The 12,001-nt window shown below is 33.3% G+C and overlaps 1 protein-coding gene across 1 annotated transcript in view; it reads left to right on the forward strand.

Moving 5' to 3' along the window:
* The window catches only part of LRP1B (LDL receptor related protein 1B), a 1,918,909-nt gene that overhangs the window by 1,166,545 nt on the left and 740,363 nt on the right, over positions 1-12,001 (forward strand). The window contains exons 16-17 of the mRNA XM_047084146.1: positions 4,482-4,622; positions 8,626-8,751. Of these exons, the coding sequence (XP_046940102.1) occupies positions 4,482-4,622; positions 8,626-8,751 (267 nt within the window). The remainder of the gene's footprint in view (positions 1-4,481; positions 4,623-8,625; positions 8,752-12,001) is intronic.

A 12,001-nucleotide genomic window follows, 5' to 3' on the forward strand; every position in this document is an offset into this window, starting at 1 on the left:
TCATGGAGGTTTCCTATATGTTCACTGTTTTGGTGTGGGGGAAACTTTATCACTCCCTCTTTCTGTTTATCTACATATAAATCTTTTTCTCATCAATTAAATTCACTTCATCAATGATCTTGGGTGATGGTAGAAGGCTATTAGCTTTTTTAGCCACTTGAAATGAAATTGTTTTCATGAAGTATTTATACAATCCCCAGAGATAGAATTTCTCCCTATAATAAGGCTGTGACATAGGATTATCCATCTCTGCTAATTCCAGTAATTTAGGCAGCAAGTAATTTTTAACATCTCCTCAATGCCTGGTTCTATTCTAGGTTAATACCTCTATTCTGTATGTGACATTCCCTTCCTACATTCAAGGATTTCAAATGGACACATTAGATGTATAAAAATTAATTATAAAATTACTCCTTTATAGAGGTTTTTGCAAGGTAATAGAATACTAATCTTATTTTTTCTAGATACTATTGACTCCCTTAATGTGATGCCAAATATATTTGCTTCATCATATAATTGATTCTCACAAAAGTATGTAGATTGCCTGGTCATCAACTGGGGTGCTATGATATATGACTTTGCCATCCAATTCCACAGAGTTAGGTCAATGCTGGGAAAAAAAGCCCATGCTTTTTGAATGTCTAAATTGCCATCTTATCCAGATTATCACCTATCACATTAGATGTCTTCTTTTTGTTTTATTTTTTAAATGTTTATTTATTAGAGAAAGAAAGAGAGAGAGAAAGAGATCGTGAGTGGGGGAGTGGTAGAGAGAGGCAGAGACACAGAATCAGAAACAGGTTCCAGGCTCTGAACTGTCAGACAGAGTCCGACACAGGTCTCGAACTCACAAGCAGTGAGATCATGACCTGAGCTGAAGTCAGATACTCAACCAACTGAACCACCCAGGCGCCCCTAAATGTTTTCTTGATAATGGACATTGTTAGCTCCAAAATAATCTGTCTTCTATCATTAAAAATCCTGCCCATACCCAATTGATAGCATTCATAACATGGTTTCTGTGTGACATAGAAACTACTGACTTGTAACTTCTGTCTACATCTGGAAGACTTGGGTTAGGACTAGAAAAAACTAATGATGTCAAATACTCAGTATGTTTTTTTTTGTTTGTTTTTTTAATATTTACTAGTATGTCAACAATTCTGAAGGGTCCGAGATTTTTACCCTAGGCAAGCTAAAATGTGAACCTGTTAAAGCTTCTTAGATTCTGACAGAAGACGCACAACTCCTGGATCAGACACAGATGATGTTATTAGTCATGTCACAGCAGGCAGCATGAGTTTCCTGTTCATATTCTTCTCCTTGTCCTACTTACCCCCAAATCATGTGGGGGCAATGCACAGGCAGGTCTAGGTGGAAGCTACATACACAGTGAATTTGTATTCACACTGAGGAACCTCAAGCTTGAATCTACTAAAAAAATCTTCCCAAACTCTGCCCCTAAGGAAGACATTATCTTTACAATTTTGGCCAAGAGAAAAAAATACTCTCTGCTCTAGAAGGTGGCATTATCTCTGTCTTCCAAGGCTGTGAGCTATATAAATATTCTTGAAGAAAAGTCCAGAATAAAAACTGACACAAGAAGTATAGAAATGCAGTGGAGAAATGCCTCTTGTTCAACAAATTGCAGGGCCTACAAGAGGACTTGCAGACACTCTTTAAAATGTCAAATGTATTTGTATATATTTCATTATATCTGTTCTTACAGATATAAGCAATGCCTAACAGCTATTACGAATGATAATGATATACAGTAATGACATTGATGTAGATCAATAACAGCAGTAAATATAACAAGATGAAATTATCCCAGGAGGTTGGCTCTATTGGTTTTCAAACAATTGTTCACAGTCTGTCATGAAAAATGAGAATAAAACTTTGGACGTTGTCATCATGTATTTTTGAAAAGTGCCAACTTTGTATTTGCAAATATCATTTAAAAATAACCAACTACCACACATATTTGAAACTATGTTTAAAACCAGTTTGGAAATTTTGCCTATTTGCATTCATTCCATAATGATCTAAATATCACTTGAAAAACATTTGAACTCTTAACGGACGTAAAGACCTTATCTCTAAATTGATTATGTTAAAGAATATTTAGTTTAAAAATACTAATTTGGGGGAGAGCAGTTTGTCCTTCCCTAGACACCTTGCTCTTCTTTAATATAATTGTAATTGTGCAGAAGCAGGTATAATTTCACCCTTGTGTATGGATATCCTTGATCATTTCTTAAAACTGTCAATTGGGTTTATTTGATCAAATAACCATATGAAAGCCAAGTTTTTTAAATTGGTGGGATTTTATCAGGGAAAAAAGAAGATGGTTTCTGGGATTTTCTAGTCCTCAAGCTATCAACCAATTTGATGTGATACATTATAGAAGTAAACTATAGAGAGACTACAGGAAATCTTAAAGCTGAACTTAAGTTTGGGAGAAAACTGATTGCATCTCAAATTAGTTTTCTTATCTGATTAGACTTTTTAACTGAGATTGTTGACCATTAGGCTTAATCACTATAGAATAGAAATTAATCAAACCACTCTTCATTAAATGCCCAGTTCTAAGCTGAGCTTATATGGAGTCAAAGAAAGCTGAGCTTATATGGACCCAAACAATCTTAGGGTCCAATTGACCAAATTTGGGACTCAAGTTAGGAAAGTTTGCATGCTATCGGTGATCGATTGTAGAGATTTTGAGAGGAGAGTTCTGTTGTAGAAAAGACCAGACATATCCCAGTACTTCCACTTTGCTTTGGTTACTAACCCTCACAACTAGTTGCTACTCAGAGTTCAATGGGAGAACCAATGATTTGCCCTCTTTGGTTTTAAATTGTTGTCGTTTCCTATTTGGAACTTGTTCTATATAGATAACAATTTACTTTTTTTTTTCTTTTTTTTTTTTTTTTTACTTTCAAGTGACCTTAAAGAAATGACATCATTAGAGAAATTGCTGCTTCAGCATTTTGTTTTTGAAAAAGGATTAGAATTAAAAAGGAGATAAAATTACTCTCAGTTCCTGCATATAGTGTCTGCCTGTCTGAGAGGGGATAGAAGAAACACAGGCTTACCTTTATTTGAATTGAATATTTCATTCACTGTACTGATTAGTTTTTACACTTAAGGCCTTAAGCAAGAGTCTGAATTTAATGGGCAGTTTTTCTTTTCCAACCACAGGAAACCTCATGTCTTGTGCTTCAATGCATAACTCTCTGAAGCAGATTCTCCACAGTTAAGGTTGAAGGGTCATATTCCCTCTTCCATTCTTTGGAGCAGGGAAAATGCAAGGATTAAGGGAGTGCTGACACCAAGTGTTCTGGAAATGTCATATATGTTTTCCCAATATCCCGTATTATTGACTTGTATATAGGTTTTGTGATCATTTATCAGTTCAAATGAGTTGTCCAAAATAAAGTTTAAAGCCATCAGGTGGAAAGATTGGGTTTGTTTCTCCTAACAATAATCTAACTTTTGATAATTCAACACCTTTTTTGGTCCATGAAACATAAACCATTTACTTTAACCATTCCTATACATTCCTGTCTCTTTGTAAACTCTATTGAATCCAGTCAAAGTGCACAATAACAATCATCATAATACTTTGTTTTTAAAAGTTTTTAGTGTTTATGTTTGGAAGAGAAAGACGGGGGTGGGGGAGGCAAGGGGGAGAGGTAGAGAGAGAGGGAGACACAGAATCCAAAGCAGGCTCCAGGCTCTAAACAGTCAGTACAGAACCCAACACGGGGCTCAATCTCAAGAACAGTGACATGACCTGAGCCGAGATCTGACATTCAACCCTCTGAGCCACCCAGGTGTCCCTAACACTTACAATTTGTGAATAAATCGCAATGAACTGAATTCCTAACACTTGATTAGAGAACATGGAGTATTCAGAGAAAATACTGCATAGAATCTGGATGTACAATGAGATGATTTTGATTAACTTAATAGTTCCATGAATACCTAACCAGACTTGAGTTTTTCTCCCACTTGCAGACCAGCAAAGTAAATGTGACTACCATGGCTGTGTTATTGCCTTGTCTTTTCACTTTGATTAATTTGGGGTGCACTTATCTGTAAAATGAAGGTAGTAAAATTTTTTGCCATGCCTACCCTGTCAAGGGTCATGAAGATAATTGAGATTATGAATGAATGCCCTTTAAAAAGTAAAACTACATGCTCAACATGAATATGAGGTGGTATTATGTTATTATTATTGTTATTAGTGATTATTTTGGTGACAGTTTAAAATCTTTAAAATTCTTAGTAGAATAATTATTTTCAGAAAAACTTACCTTTTTCTCATTTTTAGAGATGGTTGTCACTACAATGTTAAGATGTCTTTATATTTTCAATAAAATGAATCAATATTTTTGTTATTAAAATGAAGTTTGCATTGTAATGAACTGAACATGGCTAGTATTGTTCTTATGACTTTGATTTTTTTTTAACCCTAGTTAATTCTGGAGAAGTATTGCCTCACATATGCAAAGCTGGAGAGTTCCGCTGTAAAAACAGACACTGTATCCAAGCTCGCTGGAAATGTGATGGTGATGATGACTGTCTAGACGGAAGTGATGAAGATTCAGTAAATTGCTGTATGTTTTCCTTCAAATAATATTACATTTTCCTGAGTCTTTTGAAAAATCTAAAAATATCTTTGATTAAGAATTGAACTCAGCTTTTTTTTCCCTTAGTCTACAGAGAGTAGATTTTAGATTGTCTTCTTGCATGGTTTTAAAGCACTGTTTTTCTCACCCTTTTCCATCTTTAATATTACCATTTTAACTAGAAGTCCTTATTACCATGTTACCATATTACCATATTATAATATTTTATATAGTAATAATTTATTGTAATATATTTTATTACAATATATTGTAAAATATATTTATTGTAAAATAATATATTGTAATAGTAATTACAATATTACCATCATACCATATTACCATATGGACCAGAAGTCCATATTACCAGAAGTCCTTCCTTCCCTCCTTTATACTGTCAGTGCCACCACACCATTGTTAGAAAGTTGCTATAGGAGATCCTTCTGGATCTCTGAATTCGAAGATGTGGAAAATCAATTGAAACTCCCTCAAGTCAGAACTACTCACACAGAAGGTCACGATCTACTCCATTGCCCCTTGGCAGCAGAGCCTTGAAGAAGATCCAAGGACACAGACATGGTTTTGGAACATGTCATTACCTAACTTCACTGGCTCAGTACATGGTAGGAGACACATATGGGGCACTCCGATAGAAATTCAAGGTTTGATTTTCTTCCCTTTGGCTTCTATTTAGCTGCTTATCATTTCCCATAGTCGGAATAATTTTATGTTTCTGGTTAGAATAAGGAATTGTCCCACATATATGAAAGTAAAACACTTTGAGAAACATATTAAAAAAATGTTTTGACAATATATTTGATTAGAGTCATACTGGAATGGCTTTGAGATATATAAGATCTTTTTACAGGGAGAGAGGTATGTGATTTATATATGTTATCTTTGGTCTTTTAATTTGACCCAGATAAATTATTTTAAAAAGAAAATTATTTTCCTTTCAATTGATGACATTTTCCAGGGTAAAATAGTTGAGCTAATTGAGTTAATTAACAGTCCATTTTCTTTTCTTTCTTTCTTTTTCTTCTGTTTTTTTTTTTTTTAAATCAAGACTAAAAATAACGTTTTAATGATTCTTTGTTAATAATGGACAGAATTGGTCTGGGCGTCTGTATAATGCAACTATCTGCATTTAGGGATAAAACCCAAATATGAGCTCTTAAAAAATATTGTGTGTGCATAATATAGAAATTGTATTTAATACATGAATTGAACACTATTTTCCCTTAATTTTCAAACATGGACTCTGACTTCAACATTATGTGCTTCATATTTTCAACCTTATTAATATCTATATTATAAAGTGTGAAACCATAAATAACACATCAAATACTGAGTTGATACAATTATACAAAAACTTCAGAATGGAGGAGCATTTCATCTAAGGAGAAAGTGTTTTTTCTCTACTTTTTGACACAAATGGTGTAGTATTTATTGAGTAAATTGATTGCCTCATTCCTTCTGACTCGTAATGTTTATTCATGGCTTTAGTGAATGCTCCCTGCATATCAGCTTCCAGCATAGTCACAGAGCACCTGTACAGAACACGAGTATTTCATCACGATAGTCATGCAGTAGTCCTTAGGTCCATGCTTCCCTCTGTGTGATTGTTCTTTTCATCAACTCACAAAGAAACTAATTTCCTCTATGAGCATATGGGGCATTACATTTGTACTGTTAATTGTAGTGTTAAAATTCCTCATCAGGATTTTTTTCTTGATTATTTTCATAACTTTCCATACCACCACCCAAGCCTATGCCGTGGGCTTTTCCTACAGTCCTTTATTTCACATATAATCCATATTCAACTCTAAATAATTAATTTTTATCTTTACCATCTCTCAATCCTCACTGGCTAAATTAGCCTCCTATCCTAGATTAACTCAGCACATGCCCTGCTATTATTCCTACCACTATTGCTCCCTTAATTAAAGCCCACTTTCCATTCTGTTTCCTGAGTTACCAGTATTTATAGAATGAAGTCTAATCTCATTATTTCAGTAAATCTATAACTAACAAAAAAATCCACCGATTCATATATAAAGCACTGCATGTCATGACTCATATTTACATTTTCAGCCTTACATGCGTATCATCATACACTTACAATCTTTGTTCTTATCAATTTGGACTACAAGTAGGTCTCTAAAAAAATGTCCACCTGTTTCTCTCCTGTGTAACACTCTAATCTATGGAAATCACCATAGTTTCACATTACCTTTATAGGGAAGTCTCTTGTGAACATCAAAAAATCTTCTTTATATAGCCCAGTTGGAGTTAAACATCTCATGTGTATTTCTTTATCATGTTAGTTAACCAACAGTATCACAATCATATGCTTCCTTATCTTGGTGAATATCTTTATGAGGAGACACATTATGTGGTAACATCTTTGTAGTCTCAGAGTGTAACACAGCACCTCACACCTGGAGAAGAGATCACTAAACAAATGGGGCAATGGAGCACTAAACCTCTCAGGCCTCCTTCCAGTGAGATGGTATCTTTTCTAAACTTGCAGTGATTCAGACCAGCATTATAATCCTGAGATTCCATGGTTAATATTCCAACACTGTATAATTCATTTCAGAAGATTATTTATATTTTAAATACTCATAAGGTTTGACTTTGAATTCTGTTATCATTCGATTTTCTATCATTTAGCTTCTCAATTCAAATTGCAGGACTATGAGTTGTATTTATGCCTCCTTTTTGAACTCTGATTTACATCATTGATGAAAACTGCAAAGGTCCTTGATCAAGCTTCACTGAAATATTTTTGCATAATCTTGGTACTTTAAAATGTTGACCATCTAACATATTGAATGACTTTCATTCTCATGAGCAACTATTCTTGCTCAACTCCCTGAAGTGAGTAGAAAATGTTAACCGTGCTCAAATGCCAGGAAACATAAGGCTTTTCCCCCTATTTTTTTCACTATGCATAATAAAAACTTTCTAAAAAGTGATAAAACCACTCTCTCACCTAAGGTACTTTAAGATACAGTGTTTTATAGAAACTGGCTGGAAAGGCATACATTTGCTATGCAACAGCATGATAAAATGGCTATTTTTCAAATTCTAAGTAAAACTAATACCAAAATTTATTTTTATCATACAGAAGTGCAACTACTGGGCACAAGGAAAATTACTTCAAAAAGAAAGTGAAGTGGTGAAACAAATACTGAGGAGCATGCCAATTCAGTTAGGAATTTAGCCTCCAGGATGCAGGAAAATAATCACAGAAGGTTAACTTTAAGATGGCCTCCTGCTGTGTTTAGATATTGGAGGTTTAATCCTTAGCTGTGCACAGCTTCCCATATGAGGATTGGTCTTGTCCTCAGTATATCTTGCGGATGCATGTTTATTTTTTGTACTAGGGATAAAAACTCATGATGCTCATTTTCATTATTAAAATTATGCAGGATCTCATATTTCGCATCAACTCCAAGTCACAAATGATGCATTTTTTTCTTCCTTCCAGTCCTAAGAAACATTGGACAAAGCATAACCAAATTGGGCTTATTTAATATTTCAATAAGTACTGAGTGGATGTGTGGCTTAAGAAAATGTATTTTTAATATATGATTGAATTATTTGATACATATTTGTTATGTTTCATATTAAAATATGAGGTATTTCAAATATGTTTGGCAAAAATTCTGAAATTGAGTCACTGTGATAAGGGATGGGAAACAAACTTAGTGAGATAGTTGATTTTAGTGAAGACATAAATTAATATATTTCCTTTTATGTGAGATTTAATTTCTTGGTGTCTTCATAAAAGTAGTATATTTTAACACAGCCTAGAATATTAATACTTTCCTCAAAATATGAAACAATGAATGAAAGAAGCTGTGGCATTTATTATACTATAACAATTACTATGACTTTTCTGTAACTATAACTTAATCATAATTTATCCAATTTTAAATTAATAACCTTGTTTCTTCTCTTCCTATACCCCTCCCTTCCTTCCCAGTCAATCATAGCTGTCCTGATGATCAGTTTAAATGCAAAAATAATCGCTGTATCCCCAAGAGATGGCTCTGTGATGGAGCTAATGACTGTGGAAGCAATGAAGATGAATCCAATCAAACCTGTGCAGGTAAAGGTTTGCTTGAATATATACATAGATCCCTTCCAAAGTTAGTCTCCATAAAAATGGAGGTCAGTGCTTTGAACTAAGCTGAACCTTCCTAGGGCTGATGATCTTATTATTGTTGTAGTAAATGAATTCAGAGTTGGATGCCACAAAAGCTAGAATACAAATTAACTTTTACTTAATTCTTGGGCATGACTCTGCTTTCCAAAGTAATTTGGCACTTTATCTATCCATATTGGTTGAGTGTCAATATACTACTTGGACAAGACTTGTTCCTGCTAAATCTTAATTGGCATTGGAGGTTAAGGTTTGTTAGCATGCTGTGATATAGGCCATCTCACAAGGAGAACTGGTGTGTGTGTGTGTGTGTGTGTGTGTTTTGTTTTGTTTTGTTTTACATTAAAAATTATGTATTTATTTTATTTAGTCTGCTACAGAATACCTCTGTAAATAGTTTTCTTTTCCTGGGACATTATTTATGTGGGGATAATTTTTTTTTTCATGAAAGTCCCAAGATCATGAAGCCTATTTACATTGCCATATAATTTATCCCACTGTAATAAATCTGTGAATCCCTAATCAAATTCTCTTTGAATGAGAATATATAGCTTGTGGTACAGGTTACAACAGATTGCCAGAAAGGTCATGATTAGTCAGATAAGTGTTGAAAAATAATATTGACTAGCCACAGCCTAGAGCTTCTTTTTAAACAATGAAAAGAACTGTATTTGATGACTCATGTTGATACGATTAGTAATTTTTTTTCAATCATTGCATACTGCAATGTCAAAATGTATCAACTCTTCCCCTCCTCTATTTTCCAAAATAAGTCTCACTAAATAAAAATTATTACAACCAATTACTGAAAAGTGTAAAGGCAGCATGTGGAGAAAAGACCCGAAGCTCTTGAAGCCTGGTTTGTACTCTAGGTTGGGCCACTGGTTTTCTCTTGGGAAAGCTTGTACTTTTGTGCAGTGCTATTTCCCTGTATACTTCTCTCTGCTCTCCCAGAGTATGAATTAACTAGAAAATATTTCCTTAACAGATTTTCATCATTTACTAAACAACAATGAAAGAGCAAAACAGTTGCCATTCCATAATCCTAACCTGCATCTTATATTCAGTTCTTTATCCACAGTTACATATTAGTGAGGATCCTGGGCGATTCTCTTGTCCCTATTGTCTCTGCTTCAGTATTTTAGAGTGATTATTTTCAAGACATTTTGTGTGTCATGGAAGGCTGTTTTACAAAGGACTACCTAATCAAAAGGAACCCCTAGAGACCCTCTAGTCCTAGCCTCTCCCTTCGAACCCATTCATTTCATAGCCAAGGCATGGGAGAAAGCACTTGCCTTAACTCACATCATTGGTAAGAGTTTAGGGGAAACTCGATGTATGATTAATTCTCCAACCCTATAATTTTGTTATCAAACTATATTATTCTATCAGTTAGAATTTTAGGTATGGTCAATTTGATTTTGCCCAGATTGTTCTTACAATTATGACTATGATTTATAATGAAGCGTCTTTCTAAGCTGGTACAATTTTATTATTTTTTAAGGTTAAGGTATAATTCTGAGACTATGTTTCATTACATCCTAAACAGATAGGTCTGTTTTCACTTTAAAAGAAAAAGCATTGCTGACTCAATTCATAATACCATGTCTTTTTCATTTCTACTAGACTTTTAGAATCTGCTTGTTTCTACATGAGTCTTAAAGGCACGTTTGGGATTCACTAGCTACTTATAAATCAATCTTATTTAATCTTAATTAGTGAGATTTCTAGGAAACCCTATACCTGTAGTCCACTAGGAAATAGGGCACAATCTTTTTGCACCTCAAGTGCCACTTTTAGTGATGCCAGCTGAAGTCTGCCAGTCAGGACCAGGTCTTCTTTACAGTATATTTATAGTGGATATTATGGTCTCTGTATGCCTTAAGAAACTGAATAAGAAGAGAAACAAATATGCCTTTTAGCTTTGAAAATTAAGTATGTTGTTATGTTACAATATATTTTCATTTTGTTTGACCAAAATAAATAAATATGTCACATAGTTAATCATACTGAAAAAAAAAATATATGGCAAATTCATTAGATAATTTCCCTGTCTGGGCCATTACTATATATAGTTACATACATGGAAAAATATCATAGATAAAGGATTTTCCAAAGGGTGGGATTATTTTGTAATTGAATCCATTGTCCTGTACCTTTTATCATTGTGAGTACTTTATATCTAAAATAAAATCCTCTCCTATAAGAAGCTAATTTCTTGTTTTGTTCCTTTGGTATTTCTCCATGAATCTGCTAATTCAATAAATATCTATCATGACATTAGATATAAAATAAGGAAAATATCTTTCCTTAAAAAGCTGAATGAAGATGGGGAGAAAACATGTAAACAGGTCATTCTAATGCAAAATTCAAAATGAGCTACAAATAGAAGCACAAGGAAACTAATTTAGTCTTTGTCTATCTGGGATCACTTCCTGAGGGAGGTGATATCCAGGCTAAGCCTTAGAAAGAAAAAAAAGAAAGAGAGAAAAAGGAAAAGGAAGACAAAGAGAAAGAGATGTGTATAATAGTTCAAGTCATTTAAGGAGGAAAAATAATCTGATAAAATTAACCATTGACAAGATTGTGGAATAAAAGGAACCATCATACACTCTTGGTGGTTATATAAATTGTTTTTCTACATTGAAAAGCATTTGATCAAATCCATAAATGCAGACACATACATACCTTCAAGTCTATAATCCCATTTCTAGATTTATACTCTTAATACCTATGTACAAAGCGATTCAAGTAAGAATTTCATTGTTCTAATGCTGGTAATATTGAGAAATTAGAAACAATTTAAATGACCATTATCAGGAAAAACAAATATATGTATATCCACTATATATGAAACTATAAAACTATATATATATATATATATTTATATATGGCTATATAACACCAAATATATGTATATTCACATATATAACACATATAGTTTTATATTCACATAATACAATGCCCTTCATACTTAAAATGAATGAACAAGAGCTTAAATATCAACAGAAATTAATTTCAAAATGAACGTTAACCGAAAGTTGACAGATTATAAGTGATTTAGTACCATTTATATGAAATATAAAAATATAAAACAAATCTATATGTGTTTATTGCTTTATAAATGGAAATATGGAAATAACGATATGGATTATTAAATATGGAAATAAAAATGGAAATATGGAAATAAAAAAGA

Source organism: Lynx rufus, unplaced genomic scaffold, assembly GCF_022079265.1.
Source record: "Lynx rufus isolate CCGP_SWC_20201006 ecotype Redwood Valley unplaced genomic scaffold, mLynRuf1.p SCAF_2, whole genome shotgun sequence".
NCBI classification, from domain to species: Eukaryota; Metazoa; Chordata; class Mammalia; order Carnivora; family Felidae; genus Lynx; species Lynx rufus.